This window comes from Diospyros lotus, chromosome 6, assembly GCF_014633365.1.
Source record: "Diospyros lotus cultivar Yz01 chromosome 6, ASM1463336v1, whole genome shotgun sequence".
In the NCBI taxonomy this organism is placed as follows: Eukaryota; Viridiplantae; Streptophyta; class Magnoliopsida; order Ericales; family Ebenaceae; genus Diospyros; species Diospyros lotus.
In genome coordinates this window covers 16065315-16089050 of record NC_068343.1, presented here as the reverse complement: position 1 = coordinate 16089050, position 23736 = coordinate 16065315, and the positions used below count along the sequence as shown (strand labels likewise).

Genomic DNA, 23736 nt, shown 5'->3' with positions numbered 1-23736 from the left:
CTACAGGCAGAAAACATTGGCTACTCGAATGAACGAGAAGTTGTCACCTAAGTTCTACGAGCCCTTTACAATGGAGAAAAGGATCGAAAAGGTGGCCTACAAGCTGTCCCTACCACCTTCTTGTGGGATCCACCCCGTATTCCATATCTCCCAGCTTCGCAAAGCGGAAGGAACGGTGCAGGAAACTACCGAATTTCCTGACTAATTAACAATTGAGTGGGAAATAAAGGTGCATCCAGAATTTTTGTTGGGTGTAAGGCCGGGCTAGGGAAAGAATCTACGGAACCTTGAGGTCCTGATATAATGGAAGGGGTTACCACCCCTAGAAGCCACCTGGGAATCCTATCATCAAATCCTGCATCAATTTCTTGAATTTCACCTTGAGGATAAGGTGAAACTTGTGGGCGAGTATTGTTAGGACTCCCATTAGTCTCACCTATCAAAGGCGTAAAAGGAGAGGAACAATAGGGGCAACCAAGGGAATTGATTCAGGGGCAAAAGAGTCAGAAGTTGGTTAGAGGGGAATAATCATTCACGTGGCTGAAACATAATGAGAAATAGGTATAAAAGGGGAGGGAGGAGGAGAGAGAAGGATCTGGAAAATTTGTTGAAGAAGTCATTGGAGAGTGAGGCCCTCTCGAATAGGCCTGTTTTGTTTTCTTTCCTTGTATTCGCTAACATCTATTGCTGTAAGCTACTGTAATTGAGGAGTTCCCACTGTTAAGAGCTAAAATTCAATCAATTGTGTAAGGATTCTATCAAAATTCCAGCTTACCTCACACAGGAACATGTCACTGACTCATCAAATATTATCTTCATCTAAGATGCCTTTCCTTACAAAATTCACCTTAGTATTAATATTGTTTAGTAGAAGCAACCAAATAAAAATTTCCAGTTTAGGAGGAGCAAAAGTAATCCAAATGTTCCTAACAAGCCTCAATGATTGAAGACCCCTATTGAAAACATCATTAGTTTCCGATTGTAGACATAAAGATCTAATCGAGAAGCCCCCACTTAGAACCAAAGACCAAGAGATTCTGTCCTCAGAATCGATACTGAAAGTTTGAGAGGAAATTAGGTTCACAAAATCTTCCAAATGCACAGATTCCCACTGAAATAAAGAGCGTTTCCAACTTAGATTCCAAATCCACACAAGACCTGACCAAGGCCCAATGTTAGAAATAAATTAGGTTCATAAAATCTTCCAAATGCACAGATTCCCACCGAAATAAAGAGTGTTTCCAACATAGATTCCAAATCCACACAAGACCTGACCAAGGCCCAATGTTAGAAATACAACAACCTTTAACTTCAGAAATCTGAAAAAGCCTTGGAAACCTCACCTTAACACAGGCCGGCCAGCCACTTATTTTCCCAACAATGCACATGGTCCCCATTTTCAACAGAAGACCTAAGACTACTTCAACCACTGTTCTAACCAGCCAAGATTGCAGACAAGTTAACCGTTCATCTAATAGCTTAAGCTTTTCAATGAGAAGGTGATTAACAATTCAAAATTATTCACATGCCACATTGGTGAATTTACAAAGGAACTTCATAATCTCTTGGGAAAAGTATCCATTAAGGCAATACCTGGCAGAAATTAATCATCCTTTTCTCAGAAAAACCATAAATGATAGGTATATTACTTGGTTCCATAAACCAAGTAATTCATATTTCACAAAATGTTGACCCATTTTCTATTTTTCATGAATCAATTCCAAATCAGAAGTTTGTTGGGGAGGTCTTGGATCCTATTACTTGGTCACCATAAACCAAAAGCCAACTTCAGCTAACACTTTGGTGTGAGGATCTGTGGTGTTAAAAGCACTTTCCTAGCTAGCACCCACTAGGTAGTATCCCATGTTGGCTTTGATACCACATGCAACATTATGAGTCCTCACTCAAAAAGTGCTAGTTGAAGTTAACTTTGGGATTCATGGGGTTAAGTAATATACCCAAGACCTCCCTGGTAACTATTGATGTGGGATTGGCTCATTAGATTGTTCAATATAACCACCATGGCAGGACAAACAATAAAATGGCTTCTCTAACTCTCTTTCAACACTATTAAGAGCTTTATCCCCTTTCATTCAATTGTTGAAAGCAAAATGGTGCATTTAACTTTGTTTTATATTGCTTTCTTATATTCTAGCACAAATCAGATTGTGTTTAAACTTGTCGACCGTCATCATATGGTTCATGTCATGATGCCAAATGATTGATTTTTTGTTTTTTGTTTTTTATTTTGGTAGCAACAGTAAAATTGCTCCTCTACGACAAAAAGATCACAGGTACAAGTTGTAGAAACAGCCTTGCCAAGAAACAGTAAGACTGTATAAAATCAATTCTCCCCCCAACTCTTGCAAAGCAAGGAACCTTGTGTGTGTCACAAGCCTAATGGCATAAGTGTAATAAACCTATAGATGCATAGCTATAGCTGTAATAACATAAGCATGTGATTGGCGGTGCCGCCTATGCCACTTGTAGGCAATCAGTTACAATAATAACCAGGAGGGTTAGCCTATAAAAGGCAGTGTATATGAGGATGGGATCTATCAATGAATACATTTGGATCTTTCCCTCTCTTCTCTCTCTCTAATTCAAATTCTCCCTCCCTTTCTCTTTCTTAAAATCCTCGGCTCTTCTAGAATTGCCCAAGTCTCAGATTCGAGACTTGACAATTGGTATCAGAGCTAACGGCCTCGGCATTGTTTGTGGACGGAATTGCGCAGCAGAAGATGGCGGAAGGAACGAGACTCAAACAATTGGAAACCAGAATGTAAGCGCTGGAGTTCGGAATGTCGCAGACACACGAAGCTATCACCCAAAGTAGGGAAGACGTGGCTGCAATGCGAGGAGGAGTGCGAGAGGAATTGGCGACTTCTCGTGAGGATATGCAACACGAGCTGGAGAGGCATAGAGAAACGATGGATCAGTTTGGTCAAAGGATCAATAGCATGTTTAATATGCTCTCGTCCTTACCACAATTCCGTTTGCAAACGGAATTTCCCTCGCGATCGGGAGTTGGACCGAATTCGAATGGATCTGGAATACTTCCGAGACCTCCGGGAGAAGTGGAGTCGGAAGGAGTGCAAGGAATTGAGATGGATCCTCAGGTAAGAGATTTTCATTTACAATCTGGTACTCACACGCCAATGCCAAGGTTGGAGATACCATTGTTTGATGGAACAAGGCCAAGGTAGTGGATCTGCCGGTGTGAACGTTTCTTCCAATACTATAATGTGGCTGAGCCACAGCAAATTACATTGGCCACAGCCTATCTTAATGATACGGCTAATTCCTGGTTTCAAGGATGGTCCAGGTACTGAGGACTCGGGGTGAGATGGATTGAATTTGCTGAAAAATTGTGTAGGCGATTTGGAGAGAAGAATATGGCAGATGTAATAGAAGAATTCAATAAACTTCAGTAGGAGGGGGCTGTAACAGAGTATCTAGAAAAGTTCGAAGAGCTAGGAGCCTTAATGTGGAATGCTCAGCCGACACTTACTGAGCAATATTTTGTGTCCAGCTTTATTAGTGGGCTTAAGGATGAGTTGAGATCAATGGTGAAGATGATGATGCCAATCACAGTTAGACAAGCGGCAGAAAAAGCCAGATTACAAGAACTGACGTTAGAAGCAATCTACAAAAGGAATAGGGCCTCCTCTCGTACGAGTCCACTAATCAGTTTACCCCCTAGTGGACACACTAGAGAGATAGGAGCGATAGGGAGTACAGGTCCACCGAGAGGAAATCAGCAAGCCCTGGTTATCAGAAACCCCACTATGGAGTAGAGGAGGCAGATGCGACTATGTTTCAAATGTGGAGACCCTTATAGTCCTGGCCACCAATGTAGAAGGCAACTACTGAATATGGAAGGAGGTGAGGAGAAAATACTAGAGAAAGAGCAAGCAGACCCTGAAGAAACAGAGGAGGAGAGCCCCCAATGTGATCCTGCCGATGAAGGAGGGGAAATTTCGTTTCACGCACTTAAAGGGGGACATGCGGGGCAAATCATTAAGGTTGAAGGAAGAGTGGGCAAGAGAAGGATAATGGTGCTGATTGACAGTGGCAGCACCCACAGCTTCCTCAATGGAGCAACTGCCACTGAATTAGGTTGCACACTCGTGAATACTGCCCCCTTATCCGTAACTATAGCCAACGGCAATAAAATGTATAGCAACTACAAGAGTGTGGGGTTTAAATGGCTGATGCAAGCGAAAGAGTTCCCTACGAATTTGAGAATTTTGGAGCTAGGAGGCTATGACATTGTCCTTGGGGTGGATTGAATGAGGACAGTCCGCCCGCTGACTTTTGACTTCAACAAATTGGAAGTCACACTAGATTTGAAGGGAAGGAAGCTGACCTTGAAAGGGTGCCTCGAGGCAGGGGAATGCAAGATGATCACAAGAAAAAGGTTACAGAAACTGTTACTGAAAGGGAAAGAGAAGATATCCCAGATGTTCTCCATTCGAGCCATGGAGAAGGATGATTAGGAAGGCCTTACCGCCACGGACCTCTTTGCAAAGGTAACCTTTCCTACTATATTACGCCCATTGCTTATGGAATTCAAGGAATTATTTGCGGAACCATACACCCTACTCCCAAACCGCCTGTTTAATCATACTATACCTTTGAAACCCAACTCTGAGCCCGTAAACACCCGAGCCTACCGTTACCCCCCTTATCAGAAGGCTGAAATTGAAAAACAGGTCAGAAGCATGCTCCACGCTTCCATTATCCAACCTAGTCAAAGCCCTTTCGCATCTCCCGTACTTCTCGTCATAAAGAAGGACGGTACTTGGCGCTTTTACATAGACTATAGACAGCTAAATGACCTTACTATGAAAAACAAATTCCCCATTCCCTTGATTGAAGATCTACTCGATGAATTAAATGGGGCTGCCATATTTACTAAATTAGATCTGAGGGCAAGGTATCATCAAATCAGGATGAACCCTATCGACATCCATAAAACAGCCTTCAGAACACACCAAGGCCTCTATGAATTTCGGGTGATGCAATTTGGACTCACCAATGCCCCAGCCACTTTTCAGGCCCTTATGAACCACTTATTCGCCCCATACTTGCGAAAATTTATCCTAGTATTCTTTGATGACATTTTAGTTTACAACCCTAACCTCAAACAACACCTATCCCACCTTAAAACCACATTTGAAATCCTGAAATTTAACCGGCTGTTTGTTAAACTCTCCAAGTGTTCCTTTGCAAAGAATGAGGTGGATTATCTAGGGTATATCATTTCTGGCCAAGGAGTCAGTACAGACACTAGTAAAGTTGCAGCAATGTTGGAATGGGCTAAGCCTTCGTCTATAAGGGAGCTAAGGGGATTTCTTGGGTTAACAGGGTATTATAGGAGGTTTATACAAAATTATGGAGTGATCAATAAGCCATTGACTGAATTACTCAAAAAGAACAATTTCAAATGGAATTCCCAGGCTGAAGATGCTTTCAACACCCTTAAGAAGGCAATGACACAAGCCCCGGTTCTGGCATTACCGGATTTCTCTAAGGCCTTTGTGGTGGACACCGATGCATGCAACATTGGGGTAGGGGTAGTGCTGACACAAGAAGGAAGACCCTTAGCCTATATCAGCCAAGCACTGGCTGCTCGGCACCGGGGGCTGAGTATGTATTAAAAAGAGTTGCTAGCCATGATTATAGCTATCGACAAATGGAGACACTATTTGGAAGGAGCCCCCTTCATAATATGGACCGACCATGACAGCCTAAGACACCTTCTACAACAGAAATTGCATACACGCCTGAAACGGAAGGGAATATCAAAACTGTTGGGCCTGAATTATGTGATACAGTATAAAAAGGGGAAGGAGAACATTGTGGCAGATGCTCTGTCGCGAAGAACAGAAGAAGGGGAATGTAAAGCCATTACAACAGTGGTGCCTGATTGGGTCAAGGAAGTTACTGAAAGCTATGAAAAGTCCGAATGGATTAAGTCCCTCCAAACTCAATTGGCAGTTCGGCATACCAATGACCAAGGGTATTCTATGTCCAATAGCCTAATCAAGTTTAAGGGCAGATTAGTTGTGGGGGATGACAAGGAACTAAAATCCAAAATCTTACAAGCACTACATAGTTCTCCATTAGGCGGGTACTCAGGGGTTCGAGCTACTTACTACCGCGTTCGGCAAATGTTCTTTTGACCAAGCCTCAAAAAGAAGTTATGGAGTTTGTGGCAACTTGTATGACATGCCAACGCTGCAAACATGAACAAGTGGCTTATCTAGGATTGTTACAACCACTAGCTATACCGGATCAAGTGTGGGAGGAGATATCTATGGATTTTATCGAGGGCTTACCCAAGTCAGAAGGCCGAAATGAGATCCTAGTGGTGGTTGACAGGCTGACCAAATTTGCTCACTTCATTGGCCTCACACATCCATTCACAGCCCAGGAAATTGCCCGAGTGTTCATTGATACAATGGCCAAACTACATGGATTACCTAAATCCATTGTCTCGATTAAAGACAAAATATTTACCAGTCACTTCTGGCAAGAATTGTTCAAGAACCTAGGGATGAGTCTACATATGTCATCAGCATACCATCCTCAGTCAAATGGGCAGACCAAAAGAGTCAATCAATGTTTGGAATCTTACTTGCGATGTATGTGCTTTGCTCGACCTAAGAGTTGGGGTAAGTGGCTATCCTTAGCTCAGCGGTGGTACAATACAACTTACCACAACACCATCAAGAAGACTCTTTTTGAGGCTCTATTCGGATACCAGACACCTACAATGCCCGCCATGGCTGGTATCAATAGGGCACAATCTAACGCAGTAGAGAATTTGCAAGACAGACAGGAGATGATTTCACTACTCAAGCAAGAGCTGGCTACCGCTAACAACAGGATGAAGCAGGATGCGGACCGCAAACGAAGTGATCGAAACTTTGAAGTAGGCGATCAAGTCTTTCTAAAGGTCAGACACTTCCTGCAACCCTCATTCTCTGCTGCCACCCCCACCAAGCTCAGTCCTAAGTACTTCGGACCATTTCGCATCGTGGAACGGGTGGGTCAAGTTGCCTACAAGCTACAGTTACCTCCCAACGTGGACTACCATCCCGTATTTCATGAGTCTCTCCTGAAGAAGTACATCGAACCTAATGCTACTGTGAGCCCAGATCTGCCTCCTGCCGCTGCAGAGGCCGACGGCGCAGTGGAACCACTAGCTATCATCGACAGACGGGTAGTCCATCAGGGCCCCTTGCCCCTCATCCAAGTGTTGGTCCAGTGGTCCAATCGGCACCCTGAGAATAGCACTTGGGAATACCCACCCCAACTGTTGAATCAATTTCCACGAGCTGCTCAACTACTCACCTTCCTTGGGGACAAGGAAGATTTTTAGGGGCCGGGATTGTCACAAGCCTAATGGCATAAGTGTAATAAACCTATAGATGCATAGCTATAGCTGTAATAACATAAGCATATGATTGGCGGTGCCGCCTATGCCACTTGTAGGCAATCAGTTACAATAACAACCAGGAGGGTTAGCCTATAAAAGGCAGTGTATATGAGGATGGGATCTATCAATGAATACATTCGGATCTTTCCCTCTGTAATTTCTTTCCCTCTCTTCTCTTTCTCTCTAATTCAAATTCTCCCTCCCTTTCTCTTTCTTAAAATCCTCAGCTCTTCTAGAATTGCCCAAGTCTCAGATTCGAGACTTGACAGTGTGCTAAGGGCATCTCTTTTTTAAAACTTTTTGTTGGATACGCAGATAAGAATTAACACCAAGAACATCTTATACGGGTAAATCTTGTAAAAGAACAGATAGGAAACAAGAAGTTGACACTATGCACAATCAAAATTAAAATGTCATCTATGAACTGCACGAGGGAGGGCAAACAAAAGGGGGGATCCAAATTTACCGAAGAAAAACAAAATAAATAATGTTTCCCTTTAAACAAAAAATAGGACTCTTTAAGCTCTCAAATGTTCTTCTCTCTCCAGTCATATACACTGTGAAATAGAAAAGGGGAAACAAAGACCAAACTGTCCAACAGCCAGCCCCTTGAACAGATGCGTCTTTAGGTACACAAAAAATACAAATTTGAGGCCAGCAAAGCTTTGGCAATTTAGTTAACAAAATCCATGTTGGGCAGTATACACCATGTGACATTGACATACATTCAGGATAAAAGAGTTGAAAGATATAATGATGGGGAAATTTGAACCCACCATCTATGAAAAAGCATTAGTTGGTTGAAATCAACAAACCAATTCATGAGCTTGCTCAAAATTTTGAAACATGGTACTAAGCTTTTCTAAAACCAGATTGAGTACATCAAGATCCATGACCCAGACATAGGCATATCAATGGCTGTTCCACCTAGTGCTTTCACTGGCTGCAGGCGGGAAGACAACATATTCGAGAAGTTAATTGGCAAGTAAACAAGGAAATAAATTGATGCAATTATCCATGTAAAAAAAAAAAAAAGAGAGCAAGGGGATGGCTGTGTGCCAATATGACCCTCAAAAAGCAATGAAGTCTTTTGCACTGAGGATGCCCTTTATAAAGAAAAATAAAAAGAAAACTGAAAGAACAAAAAAATTGCAAACAATGGCTGAAGAAAAAGGGACGCATATGTTTCTCGTGCAAATCACCTAGTTACACAAGGTAGTATGAGTTCAAGACAGATGAAAGTATTTGAACAAAAGTTTTATCGAATGAATACCTTCCTTCATTTTTATTCAAGCAATCAGAATATACAATATATAGAGAAGAATCATTAAGATCCCATTATTCTTTATAGGATATACAAGAATAGGACACTACAAAAAATAGGAACAGAAAGTTGACCTGAATCAATTCCTCTAACAGCATTTAACAAATATTCTAACAAGTACACCGCAATACAACAATGGGTGGGAAAGAGATACCTTCAGATGCAGCAATTGGGAAGTGTAGACCCGCTTCAAGTACTCAGACAAAAGCTGTCCAAGAGCATCAGTACTAGGAGGTGTTGCAGCACCAAGTCCAGCCATCCAACCATCCATTATTGCAGTTGAAAGAAGTTCTAATTGACCTGTCGCTCCCCCAACAATATCATCTCCAGTGACAGAAAGGAACTCAAAGTTCTCCGCAAGCCAAGACCTGATTTGGCGCTGCAGCTCACCAGCTGGAGTATGAACAAACAAAGCAGCAAGAGCCTTGTTCCCAACAGCAAAACTTTTAGCTTCCTCAGTTATTTCCCTTAGCTTTCCTCCAGTTACATGCTGTCTCCATGTTTCCTGCTCGTTGCAAGTTGAAAATATCACAAATGAAGAGACAGGCATAATGTTTAAAGCAATCAAAATTAAGAAGAGATAAAGGGCATAAATGAGTTAAAGGAGCAAGTCAAATGTGGATAAAAATAAAGAAACACTATCAAAGAATAGTTAATAGAGGGATTTACCAAACAAACTCAGAAGAATAAATCAGCAATGAAAACACTTATACTCTTTCAGATAATCTGAAACATGACAGCAAAAGCATTTCCAGTACCTTCTCATGCATACTCAGATGCATATGCAGGAACACTTATAACATAGAGCACAATGGGATATAAAAGCACAAACATTTTTTCCTAAAGTTTTATTTATTATGAGGGTAGGCAATCTCTAATTATAGAGTTTTCCCATTATAAGAGCAAAGGAGAAGATGAAGGGAGGGAGGGGGAAAGAGGAAGCCATCACCAGACGCAGATAGAGAAAAAGACAAAGTCACACATCAGAAATGCCTAGCGGCAGGGTATATTTATAGGACTGGTAAGAAACAGATGCAAGCAAGACAGGTATGAGGAAGTTCAAAGCTGCTGTCCTGATAGGTGCTAAGTACTTGAGTCCGAATGCTAGTTAACTCAGGCTCAGTTCATTCATACGTTGCCAGGTTGAACCAAAAAAGTGAAATTAGCGAAAAAAGGGAAAAATTAAGGGGAAAAAAAACAAGAAAGGGCCATTGGATGGTGGTTAGAGTAAACATAATGATATAAAAGATAAAATTAGCCCTCCATCTAAAAGCTTAAGACGGTGGTTAATAATTCAACATGGTATCAAAGCAAAAAAAAGTCTTGAATTCAAACCTCACCGCTAACCCAATATTTAAATAACTGCACGTGTTTGGACTAGTTATAGAATAAAGTCTGGCCACACAAGAGGGAGCAGAGTAAAAATAATAATATAAAAAATAAAGTTAGCCCTCTATCTACTAGGTTAAGCTTTTAGATGGGATAATGGTTAACAATTCAACATTAAGAACCCCATTGTGCCTTATAACATGTCCATTGTGCATTTAACTTATTGGCACATGTTCATTGTCTATGTCCAAAAATTAGTAGTAGTAATAATAATAACAACTGACATGATCACATGGCTTTTGGTGTGTTTGACATATACCCTTGACTCGAGTATCCATCAAGAATACTTACCTAATACGCATAAGATATAGGTGCAAAACCTGAAATGACGTGGTTTTGCTTCCTAGGATATCTTCGGTAGTAGCAATAGCTTTCATCACCCATCTCCCCTATTCCCCCTTCTACTTTCCCTTGCCCAAATATTGAAAAAATGAATAAATGAAAGACTAAACAAAGAAACAAACTAAGGCAGCAAAAGTAGGGAACATAAAAGCAGGCAAAACTAAGATACTGTTACAGGCAAACTTGTCAAAAGAATGGAATAAGATCCTCACAGCCAAGAGTGTTAGAGCAGACATGAACTGAAGATAATAGTTAACCCATTTCCCACCCCTCTGCTATCGTTCTACCAATCACTTGAAAAAGAAAGTGAAAATTTTAAGATTGGCATTTTTAGATAGATTTGTTTGGGTAAAATAAGGAGGGTTTAATACAGCACAATGAGAGAGAGGGAGGGGAGGGGAGAGAATGTTGTACAAAATTCACCTGATCAATTCCACGCATCTTCAAAACAACGGAAGATAACTTGGATTTCTTTTCTGGCTTTATATTTACTTTAAAGCTTTGAATCTGCTCATCAATGAGAGAATTCCTGTTTGGATCATAACGCACAGGAGACCTCCCAGGGCTGCTACCCCGACTGGAGCTTCTGCTGCGTCCTGTATTAGCCTTCTGTAGAAATCGCTCAACAGGACATGCCTAACATGGAAGGAAGAAACACCCTTAAATTCAAACCAGCGCATGTGAATCACTAGCGGTATGAGAAGAAAAAAAAAAAATGGCTAATGTCCTTTACCTTGATTGATTGCAGTTCTGGAGATCGAGCAAGCAAAGATCTTATATACAAAATCCTGACACGTGAAACAAGCATGGTGTCCATCACCCTCTTTGGCTCCATCTTATGGATGAAAGAGAAAACAGCATCTCTTATTTCGGCAAGTATTTCATGCTCTCTTGAAGCACCTGCTTTAATTACCGCTGCTAAAACCTGCATTATTGTAATAACAACACCAAATGATCATGGGTACCCCAGTGTTTGAAAATAGTAACTATTTTCAACCTTCAACCTGTCTCTCAATAAGCAACAAACTGTCAGTCAACCAACAGTATGTTTGACCCTAGATCAACAAAGCTAAGCAAAAGATGAAGAAGATCTCCTATATAAGCATCCGGTATGAAACACAGACAGTTTCTAGGTAAGGCAGCTTATTGCAATAACAGCAACACATAATCATAGGTACCCTAATGTTCAAAAATAGTAACCATTTTCAACCTTCAATCTCTCTTCATAAGTAATGAGCTGTCAGTCAATGTATGCTTGACACCATATGAACAAAGTTAAGCAAAAGATGAAGAAGAATCTCCTATATAAGTATCCAATATGAAACACACAGACAGTTTCTAGGCAAGGCAGCTTAGTTCTCAAACCCAACTCTCATCCTCTCTACTGACCGGCCATGGCATTAAAAAAATCAACTCAATCGACCTCTAAGCATAATTACTTTTCCCCACTTTTGTGAAAAAAGAACACATTTCCTTGAGTCTAATGTAAAAAATTGTCAACACATTGCCCCATTCAATGGTTAAAGTGGAATACCTTGGATTTAACTTTTTTCACTATTCAATACTGAAATGGTCTTGATACGAGAGCAAACAAGAAAAAATGCCTTCAGTTATAGCTTTGGAAGAAATCAGAACTAAAATCCCTAAAGGTTAAACTCCTTTCTGGGATTAAATTAGAAGTTGAGGTGAGAGCTTCAACTATGCACAAAAGCATCATGCCAAATGCATCTTTTTAATACTTATTTTTATTAGGTTTCAACATCATTCTGATGCTTCTTTTAAGTCAGTTTCAACCCCAAAATGATATGATGACGGAGATATTAAGCATACCAGCATCAGAAGCTTGTTTGCACCATCTGAAATGACAGCAAGACTGTCACATTGCTCAGGATCAAAATCATTCAGGGCAGCAGTAAGGTATTCTCCTGCTGGGGTTGTCTTGACCTTCTCGATGCCTGATTTAACCAAAGCTATGGTACCCTCAGCCTTCTCCGGGGCCAAAGGCAAAGGGGCAATATTCATAGGACCTCCTTTATCAGTACCATTCCTGTCAAAAATAAATTCAAAATAGAGAGTAAAAAACCCCAAAATTTCTAAAATATAATCGAAAAGCAAAGAACTACAATCATTGAAGAAACTATACCTCCCAAGGTCCCAATCCTGAACATTAGCTGATCCCTCGGGCAATGGACTAGACACCTGAAAAGGGAAACACGAAAATGAGAAATGTAACAACTGGACTTAGCAAAAAAGGGAATATAACAACTGAAAGATGAGAAGTAGAAGGCACACACATCTAAAGAAAATTTACTCCAAAGCCAAAAAGAAACAGATCAAATGTGGGCCCCCCTTTTTTAAATATTTGCTACTATCACCAAGATCCGCACCAATGGCCGCTTTGCCCAGGCTCACACCCAAGGTTTTGCAGCAACCACTGCACCCCACTACTGACATACTTGCTACTATCCTAGCAGACTAGAGGACACAAAACTACCATGATACAATCCCTCAAACCCACCTTCTGTCCACCTACTCACATACTGCTTAAACAGACTTCAAAAGAGCAATTTATCAGACCAAACATCAAATTTTCATTTTCATCTACTTGTCTTTGCAGGACCATGAGTATAAACTTGAGAAAAATCCATTCAAAAATTGATAAATAAGGGGGCAATAAACTTGACCACAAACAGGATCCTTGCAAGTGGAGTCTGTCGGCTTTAAGTCCTAGCACAAACATATTGCAAAAAGCAGCAATGAAATAATAGTAGAAACTGAAGCAGCACATCAGGCCTTCAATTTAAAAGTGCTTAATTCTTAAAAATGAAATTATATTTCCAATACACTTGCTTAGAAAGTAAAACATTGAAAGGAAGGGAACTAAAGGTTTGACATTTCTTCTTCCATCCTTCAGTTTCCTTAACTTTATCAGCTTAAAGCATTTTTAATGAAATCTCCTTTACAAATTTTAATTAACCCTAATGCCTTACCCTGCCTTTCAGACCTTTCAATTTCACACAAAAACAACAAAAAAGAAAAGCTTACTTCTAGATATTCCATTTATTTTATTTCTATTTATTTGTCCAAGTAATTGCAACCTATAATTTTTGAACAAGCAAACAATGAGCCCGCTCAATCACCCAAGCTGTTCGCTACAAAATCGATCTGGTATTTAGCTAAGCATCAAATGCCATCATACTTGCGCCAAGCTAAACAAAATCTAATATCACCTACACACCATGCTAAATACTTATTATTAGAATAAAAGATTGTGTAAAAGGAGAAACACAGTACAAAAATTGCTAGAGTTACTACTTAAAATATTTAAAAAATAAAAGAATATTAAAAAAAGGATATATTAGGAACAATCTCAGTCAATGAACAACAAGGTGACAGCTATTCACTAAAAAGTGAATGGATACAATGGAGAGAAATAATAAAATATATAAGGGAGTAAATCAGTGAGAGATAATCAGAAGGATGTCAATATGTATTTATAGACTTGAAAAAAACCTTATGACAGTCCATGGAGAAGTCTTTAGAGGAGGATTTTAGATAAGAAAAGAGTCCGAATTGCTCTTATTATTAAGACATGTATCATCAAACAAAAAATGTGTTAGAACTTTTAGAGCACATACAACACAATATATGAAGCCTTTATTCCACTATTAGAGGTTAACTACATGAATGAATTCTAACTCATCAGTCATTTCTATCTGTGGCCTTATCATTTGTAAGGTCAATGATAGGAACCCAATTAGAAGAATTCAAACAGCAAGCAATTATCGACAACTATCAGAATTCCTAGCCAACAAATTAACAAAATGAAAAAAGAAAGTGGACTTTCGAGAGGTCCACACTCTCTCAATATCCTTACTAAGATATTCCCCCCTTCTACTCTATTTGCTTCTCTTATTTATAGGAATATGTTGCCCTCATATGCCCCCCTCTCTTTGCTCTTCCCATTCTACCCTTTAAATGAATTTGTTAGTCTACACATGCACCAATTGGCCTTCTCCTATTTCAATTCCTATTATGTCCTTATTGCTGATAGCGGAATATTATGGGCTGCCTATCAATACTCCCCCCCCCCCAAACTTTCACCTTGTCCTCAAGGTGAAAAACAGGGAACTGTTGTAAGGTTCTTAGGTGGTCCAGGACCCAATTGGGCGGGGAGTATGTGAATCTTGTCGTCAATTTGCTAGGCTGCTTTTGTGATTTGCGATAGACCCGATGGCTGTAACACCCTAACTTCTGCCCTGATTTTTGGCTTCAACCTGGTAACAAATGTGCCCTCCAGTATAGTCACTGAAACTTCTCCCACCAAGGCTGCCAAAATCTCAAAGAGGAGGCGATATTCCCACACTTCCGGCCACCAATTTCCTCCAATTCCACCCTCGAACTCCCTGCCCATTTCGATTCCAGGTGATCCCTCGGAATTCTAGGTAAATTCCGAAGGTCTACCTCCCTCCTTCGCTTTGCTCTTCCACTCTCGCTCTTGATCCGCCCGCTTTGTCCTCGAGTATGTGACCTGGTCCAGCCTGATTGCTACATTCCTTTCCATCGATTGCACCTCCCCTCTTATGGCGTCGACTCCCTTCTGCATCCCAACTCTGTCCAACAAATTCACCATTGGGATCGTTAGCCAGTTTCTCAGCAGCCCCTTTAGCTCTTCCCAGCTTCTCACTCTTCATCTCCATTGCTCACGCTAGACCCATGAAAGTGCAGCATCCTCCACACACAGTGTTGTTGTGTCCGTCTTCTCTTCGTCAACCAACACCGCAACTTCCAACTCCACGGCCGGAGGCCAGTGTGATGAGGTGGGCTGGGCATCACCCATTTTTGTGCCATCATCAGAGGAGGCAATTTCACTACCTGTTGGTGATTTGAAATTGGGGACGAAGGGACCTGACCTTCGTTTGGGCCGGGTCCAAAAATGCTTCCACGAATCACCAGATTCATCTCCTCAATTGGTTGGACTAGGTCCATCATCTGCTCCAGCTCGATCGGCCTCGACACCCTCGTCTCGGCTCGGATGACCGGCTCCATTCTATTGATAAAGTGGCCCTCCAGCAACGCCTTTGGCATGCCTGTGAGCGGTGAGGCCAAAGTCTCAAACCCAAGGCGATAGTCCTTGACAAACCCCCACTGTCGAAGGGCAAGGACCCTCTCTTCCACCGTGCCTTCATGCGCGGGCTTGAACCTATTCCTCAACATCGCCTTGAGCTCCTCCCAGCTCCTCACCCGTCGTCGTCTTCGCTCCCACTGGAACCGAGAAAAGGCAGCTCCTTCAAAACAAAGAGCCATTAAGTCTAGCTTCTCTGCATCGAACAGCTGGTTCACAATGAAGTAGCGCTTAGCCCTAAAGATCCAGCCATTTGGATCATCTCCCTCGAAGATGGGTATTTCTAGGTGTTTCCCACGATACTGCTGCCTTCCGACGCCATCGACCCAATCGCCCCCTTCGCCACTTCTCCCTCCAGCTACCGGCGTTCCCTCCCTTGACAAGGGCGAACCCGCAGGTTGGTCTTCCTCATCTCGCTTCCCCTTCCTCCCTTTCTCCCGGTCTTCCCGTCTCTCCCTGTTCTTCCTCTCCCATTCCTGCTCTTCCCACCTCGTTCTCATCCAAGCGAATCGTTCCAGCAAGCTCGCTGCCTTCTTCCCCACCGATTGAACCACACCCCTCATGGCATCAAGTTCCCATTGCATGCCTTCCATCCTCCCTTCCAATTTTCCTACTTGGTCCGTCAAGTTCACCATTAGGATCGATGACGTTCTGATACCAAATTGATAGGAACCCAATTAGAAGAATTCAAACAACAAGCAATTATCAACAACTATCAGGATTCCCAGCCAAGAAATTAACAAAATGAAAAAAGAAAGTGGGCTTTCGAGAGGTCCACACTCTCCCAATATCCTTACTAAAATATTCCCCCCTTCTACTCTATTTGCTTCTCTTATTTATAGGAATATGTTGCCCTCACATGCCCCCCTCTCTTTGCTCTTCCCATTCTACCCCTTAACTGAATTTGTTATTCTGCACATGCACCAATTGGCCTTCTCCTATTTCAATTCCTATTATGTCCTTATTGTTGATAGCAGAATATTATGGGCTGCCTATCAGTCAACTTGTAGAGAAGATACTGCAACTTTTTCAATTACAATTGAATTTTATCAAGGATCTGCACTAAGCCCTTATCTATTCACTTTTGTAATGGATGACCCTAGTAACTGCATCCAAGAAAAAATGCTCGGTGTATGTTATTTGCAGAAAATATTGAATTTGTGGATGAAACAAAGGAATGCATGAGCACTATATCTGAATTATGGAGGAACACTTCAAAATCTAAAGGTTTCAAGGTGAGCAAATCAAAAACTGAATATATAAATGTAAGTTTAGTAAAAATAGGACTGTGAATGATATCATGGTGAGACTTGAAGATCAAATTATTCCTATAAAGGATCAATTTGACATAAAAAAAAAAAAAACTCAGGATGTTGATTTATGAGTTTTATCAAACGGCTATAAAACCATAATTTTTGCATGGCTCCAAATGTGAGACATTTAAGTACTAATACATACAAAATATGAGGGTAAGTAATATGAGAACATTATGGTTATTGTGCAGACAAGAAAAAAGACAGAATTAGGCACGATCTGTAACAAGGTTAGATTTGCACCTATTGACAATAAGATACAAGAGATACGATAAAGATCATCTTGACATGTGAGAAGAAATCCAACAGACATGCAAGCAAAGCAAGTGGATGAAATGGAAAAGGTTCATAGCAAAAGACAGGAAAACCAAACGAGACTAGGTAGGAAACCCTTACGCATAAGATGGGATATAATGGCCTTACAAAAGATATGCTCATGAATACAGATATTTGAACAATCATTAGCTGACCCTACCTAGTGGGATTAATGATTGGGATGATGATGATGACAACATTATGCTCATAAAAGACTAGACATGTTAGTTGTTTTGTTATTTGGTACAAGTTGGTAAAGGCCATATCTTAGCTTAGATTTATACAATTTATTCATTACAACTACCCCCCCCCCCCCCCCACACCAGCCCAAAAAAAAAAAAATTCTTTCTCTTAATTTCTTGATAAGTAACAACAAATTTGTTATAAGGGGAAAGTGAAGCACATAGCCAATATGCATGGCATATTAAGAGAGGAAGAAAAAGAGATAAAAACATATTACATATACATAGGCCTATAAAACAACAAAAAGAATCTAATTTATAAAGGATTAAAAAATAAAAATCAGCTTCAGCCCTACAAGTCATCCATATAACCATGCCCATAAAACGTACTGATCAATTTATTGATTAAGACTACTCCAGACCCCAGGTGAAATCGGGTGCCCATCAAATACAAGTGATAATATACATCTGCTCTCAAGATCTTATTCATCCTCTCATTTATGATCTCTCAAATAAAGAAGGCAATGAAACCGTAATGTTGCAAATCAAACACAACAATGAGAGAATGTCTCGCTGGGTGGGGAGGGGGGGCGATTTCCGTGTTCCTACATTCAGCTGCCTCACTTTGTGATTTCTCTGATTATTTTTCAAGTGTTGTTCAGTGATTCTTGGTCCAGAGTCTCATTGTTCACAGATTAGCTTCAGTGATTTGCTCCGGATTGGCTGTTCAACAGGTCAGCGCTCGGATCCATTGAAGCAGATCTCAAAAGTTTTCAAAATTTTGAAATTCCCGCCTCCCACTTTTTTGAATTTTTAGCGTGCATCTGGGTGAATACCCGTGAAGTTCGCCTTTGATTCTTCTCAGTGGTGGTCCCCGACCTCCATCCTTGGAGGCTCCTTGCTGTTCCAGCGCTCTTTGCTCTTGGGGGCCCCGGGCCATGTCAGACCACTGTGGGTCTTTGGACATCTAGGTGGCTGTTATTTTCTGCGGTCATCCTTCATGGCCAGTAAAGATGCTCCACCAACGGGTTTGACAGATCCAGCTGTCGAAACATGTATTAATGGCGATGCTTTATCAACAAGTGCTTCAGCTATGCCAGATAATGAGGGACCCGAATCATCCACTACCAAGTCATGCACCTTGGGGGATGAGGATACTGTCTCGGTCAACAAGGTGGAAGGGCCCAGCGAGAATAGTCCATCTGTTCCTTCTGCTCCCAAAGCTTCAGGCCCATGGGTGGGACTATTTAAGAACTCCAAGAAGCAACAAGTTCATGGTTTCGCTCTACCAAAATTTGAGAACAGTGGCGAGATGCTCGTTATTGATCCGATGGAGGTAGATAATGTTGAGAAAGCTCTGGGACATTGTTTGGTGGGCTACTTTGCTGGGAAATTCCCAGGGAAACAAGCCTTACTGAAACTATGCAGCTCGTGGAAAATCCCATACCAATATTTCCCCCATTCAAGTGGATGGCTGGTTTTCAAGTTTGGGGATGCTGAATCAAAGGACCTTGTGCTCAGGGGAGGGCCGTACTTTGCATTTGGACGTCCCTTGTTCCTAAAGGTCATGCCCAAATGTTTTGATTTTGATGAATCTCTGGATGTCCATCTGCCTCTATGGGTCAGATTTCCGGGCCTTCCTATTGACTTCTGGAATCCAACATTGCTTGGTAGGATTGCATCAAGATTGGGTGTTCCTATTGCGAGCGACAGAAACACAGCAACTAAAGAGAGGCTTTCATTTGCTCGGGCTCTTGTGGAGATTGATGTGTCTAAAGACCTGGTCCGTGAGGTCACATTTAAGATGCCGTGTGGTAAGCTTCGTCATCAGCGTGTTGTTTACGAGTACGAGCCACAATTCTGTCCTCTTTGTATGCTTTTTGGTCACACCCGTCAAAGTTGTAAGGCCAGTAAGCAAAAATCGGTTCCATCCGAGGGGCCTGTCCAAAGCCCTGAGCTGGTTCCTGTGATGGGTGATAAGATCTCAGATCCTATGCAGCAAAAGGATCCTCCATTAAAGGAGCAGGAACATATATGCGTCGAAGTCAGTGCTGATGCCTTAGTGCCGGATAAGGGTCAGCCTGATCCTACAAAGAAGAAAGCTGCCAAATCGAAGACCCCCAAGAAGAAGAATAAGAGCAATCCCTCCCCAAAAGGAAAGGAAATCTCTGATCCTTCCCAAGCGGGCAAGGTCTCAGTTCAAATGGCAGGGTCCCAACAGGAGGTGATTTTTGCCTCCACTTCTGCTGTTCCGCCTCAATCAGTCCCTCATGTGGAGCAAGCCATTGTCCTTCCTTCTTCCCAGTTGGTGCACATTGAGGACAGTGACACGGGGGGCCCATTCACCATGGTGACTTACAGGAAGAGAAGTAGTAGGCTAAGGCAGGTCCAAGAGGATCATCCGCTGAGGCAACCATGGCAGAAGTGCAGAGTCCCTTGCCCGCATCAGTGGGTCCCTCTGCTAAGGCTAAGGCCCCCAGCCTGAAGAAAAGTGTCAAGAGGGGTCCGACCCTCCGAAAGTCTTCATGATCTGTGCCAGTTGGAATATAAGAGGATTTAATATGCCTCTTAAGCATTCCGGGTCAGGGACCTCATGAATCGTTATAACATTGCTGTTATGGGAATTTTAGAGTGTAAGCTGAATTCTGAAAAGCTTCAAAGGATCATGGCAACCAGGTTTCAAGGGTTGAGTGAGTTGAATAATTTTCACTCCCATCAAGCCGGTCGCATTCTTATTCTATGGGACTCGTCGAAGGTGGCTCTTGAGCCTATTGATATCTCTCCGCAAGTTATCCATTGCAAAGCTATCTGTAAGGTTTCCCTTATTTCCTTTTCTATTAGCTTTGTATATGCCATGCATTCTATTGTCGACAGGAGGCCATTATGGAGCAATCTTAGGGACTTTGGGGCTTTTTGTTCCTCCCCTTGGTTGGTCTTGGGTGATTTTAATAACGCTTTAAGCATCGGGGACAGATGTAATGGCTCAGAGATTACCCCCTATGAAGTCAAGGACTTTGTAGAATGTTGTGTTTCTTCAAGGCTTTCTGACTTGCAGTCCCTTGGTTGTCGCTATACTTGGTCAAACAACTCGGTGTGGAGTAAGCTTGACAGAGCCATGGTGAATAATTGCTGGATTTCCGAGGGTCTCCAAGGCTGTGCAAATTTTCTCCCGTCAGGATTCTTATCTGACCATTCCCCTTGCCTGGTCACTCTTTTCCATCCTTCTAGACCTTCCAACAGGCCGTTCCGTTTCTTCAATATGTGGGCTGATCACGATGATTTTCAAGCCCTGGTCAGCCATCATTGGTCGCATCAGTTTTTTTGGGTCCAAACAGTTCATTTTTTGTAAGAAGCTTCGCAGCCTTAAGGAGCCTTTAAAGCAGCTCAACTCTGCTCATTACACCCATATTTCAGCCAGAGCTGATAAGGCTTCTTGTGATCTTAAAGTTGCTCAGCTTGCCCTGCATGATGACCCTGCCAACCATGAGCTCCAAAATAAGGTGGCTGAGTTACGAAAATCAACCAGCTTCCTTAAAAATGCTGAGAGGCAATTCCTTGGTCAGCTTGCTAAATGCAAGTACATCATGAACAGCAACAAATGCACCAAATTCTTTCACGCCCTTGTCAAGCGGAATGCCAAGAGAAATTATATTGCATCGATCACCAGGGATGATGGCTCAATTTCCTCTTCTCAGCAGCAAGTGGCCAATGAGTTCCTTTCTTATTATCAAAATTTGCTCGGTGTTTCCAGCAGCTGCCAGCCGGTTGATTTCAGTGTTTTTGATGCGGGTCCAAGAGTATCTTCTGATCAGGCTGATGCCCCTTGCCAGGCCCATCTCTATGGTTGAAATTAAAGAGGCGCTTTTTGACATCGGTGATGGTAAATCTCCTGGGCCAGATGGCTTTTCTTCTTGCTTCTTCAAGAAAGCTTGGCCCACGATTGGAGTGGATTTCTCCGAAGCAATCTTGGAATTCTTCAATGCCACCTCCCTTCTTAAACAGATCAACCACACTACTATCGTGCTCATTCCGAAGTCTTCCCATTCTCCTTCAGTGGGAGATTTCAGGCCTATATCATGCTGCAATGTCACCTACAAGGTCATTTCCAAGATCTTAGCAGCGAGAATGGCCCCTGTTATGAACTCCATCATTGATCGTGCTCAGGCTGCTTTTATTGAGGGGAGGGGCTTGGTTGAGAACAAGGTTGTTAAAATCGGATTTTAAGGGATCGACAAAGGGTCTATAAAATCGTATCGTAAAATCGAATCGTAAAATCGTAAGATTTTAGAGATAATTAAAAATACCCTTTAATTTTTGTAAATATATGTGTATAATAACATAATTTTGTAGAAAATAAATTAATATCATTTAATAACCTAATTATTCCTTATTATAATTCAAAAGATGATACTTTTAAAATATAGCTCAAAAACTAGCAGTTGGTAAGGCAACTTAGAGATAAAATATAGGTAATTTAGAGGTAAAATATAGCTTAAAATTCTTTAGAGTATGCTTCCAACGTCTTCCATTAGATTTAGATTGCAATTTTTTCTTGATTTAACATTGATTAAATCAAGTAATATCCCGATTTGGAGTTGGGTGGTCCATTAATTAATTGCTTGTTTGTCTTGATTTACTTATGCAATCAATGTTAAATCAAGTAAAAATTATAATTTAAATCAAGTAAATTGGAACTTATGCAATTAATGTTAGATGCTATGTGATATTGGAACTTATGCAATCAATATTAAATCAAGTTCCAATTTAAAGGCAAAATATAACAATTCATTGCATAAGTTCCATGTCAGATGCTATGTGACATTGAGATATTGGAAGCATCCTATAAATTACAACTTAAATCAATGGAGGTCTTTGAACCGTAAAATCGTTTGGGAATCTTTAAAACGTAAAATCGTAAAATCGTACATATAAAATCGAGATTTTATAGGATTTTATCCCAGATTAGATTTTACATGGGATTTGAATCGTTTGGGTCTTCGAATCGTAAAATCGTAAAATCGTACGCGTAAAATCGGGATTTTAACAACAATGGTTGAGAACATTCATCTTGCCCAAGAGCTTCTCAGGAAATATAACAGGAAGCGGATCTCTCCGCGTTGCATGATCAAAGTTGATCTTCGCAAAGCATTTGATTCCGTCAGTTGGGTCTTCATCGAGGCTGCTCTATCCGGTTTGGGTTTTCCCCAGCAATTTATTGGGTGGATCATGCAGTGCGTCTCAACCACCTCTTTTTCCCTTATGATTAATGGCAGCTTGCACGGGTTTTTCCAAGGGAGAAAAGGGCTTCGCCAAGGAGATCCTCTGTCCCCCTTCATATTCGTTTGCTGCCTTGAGTATTTTTCCAGTGCATCAAAGTGGCAACCAATAATTCAGAATTCAATTTCCATCCCAAGTGTGGTGATCAGAGGATCACGCATCTAGCTTTTGCGGATGACCTGCTTCTTATGGCAAGGGGTGACCCCATTTCTATAAAAATTCTCATGGACTGCCTCAATGGATTTGGGGCTGTTTCAGGCCTCTCAGCAAATGCCCTTAAATCCAGCCTATACACTGCTGGCATAGCGGGTCCCGATCTTGAAGATATTCGAAGCCTAACTGGTTTTCCCAATGGGTCCATGCCATTTAGATATCTTGGTATCCCTTTGCGGCTGAAAAGCTCAAAGTCTCACATTATGCCCCGTTTGTGGACAAAATGGCAGCCTTCACCAGTGCATGGTCTTCCGCCTCTCTATCTTACGCTGGCAGGGCAGAATTAATTTGTGCTGTGCTTCAAGGTGTAGAGAGTTTTTGGCTCTCCATCCTGCCTATTCCTTCAGCGGTTATTGTTCGCATCATCCGTTTATGCCGTGAATTCCTTTGGAACTCCAAGCACCCTCTTGTGCCTTGGAAAGACATCTGTTTGCCTAAAAAAGAAGGTGGTCTCGGTTTCAAAGATATTAAAGTTTGGAACCTTGCCCTTCTTGCCAGATCTCTGTGGGACATCCATCAAAAGAAGGATTCTCTTTGGGTCAAATGGGTATCTCATGAATATCTCAAGGGACAGTCCGTGTGGGCATGGTCTAGCAGAAGTGATGACTCCTCTCTTCTTAAGAAGCTACGCTGGATAAGGGACAAAATTCTGCTAGAAGCTGGGTCTAATGATGCTGCCATAGCTCGCTTAGATAGCTGGGTCAACAATGGTCACTTCTTCATCTCGGCCGCTTATAATTTCTTTCGTGACAAAGGCCCTTTGAGGGTCTAGGCATCTGATGTATGGCACCCGAGTGTGGTGCCTAAGC

The 23736-nt window shown here is 41.6% G+C and overlaps 1 protein-coding gene across 8 annotated transcripts in view; it reads right to left on the bottom strand.

The window, feature by feature from the left end:
• The window catches only part of LOC127803916 (kinesin-like protein KIN-14B), a 116891-nt gene that overhangs the window by 13494 nt on the left and 79661 nt on the right, over window positions 1–23736 (bottom strand). For 4 of the 8 annotated variants that reach the window (XM_052340543.1, XM_052340545.1, XM_052340540.1 and 1 more), the window contains exons 15-19: window positions 12646–12701; window positions 12333–12549; window positions 11236–11427; window positions 10926–11138; window positions 8926–9276 (exon numbers count right to left, since the gene is read on the bottom strand). In XM_052340543.1, the coding sequence (XP_052196503.1) occupies window positions 8926–9276; window positions 10926–11138; window positions 11236–11427; window positions 12333–12549; window positions 12646–12701 (1029 nt within the window). The remainder of the gene's footprint in view (window positions 1–8925; window positions 9277–10925; window positions 11139–11235; window positions 11428–12332; window positions 12550–12645; window positions 12702–23736) is intronic. The other 4 variants (XM_052340541.1, XM_052340546.1, XM_052340542.1 and 1 more) reach the window with 3 other exon arrangements.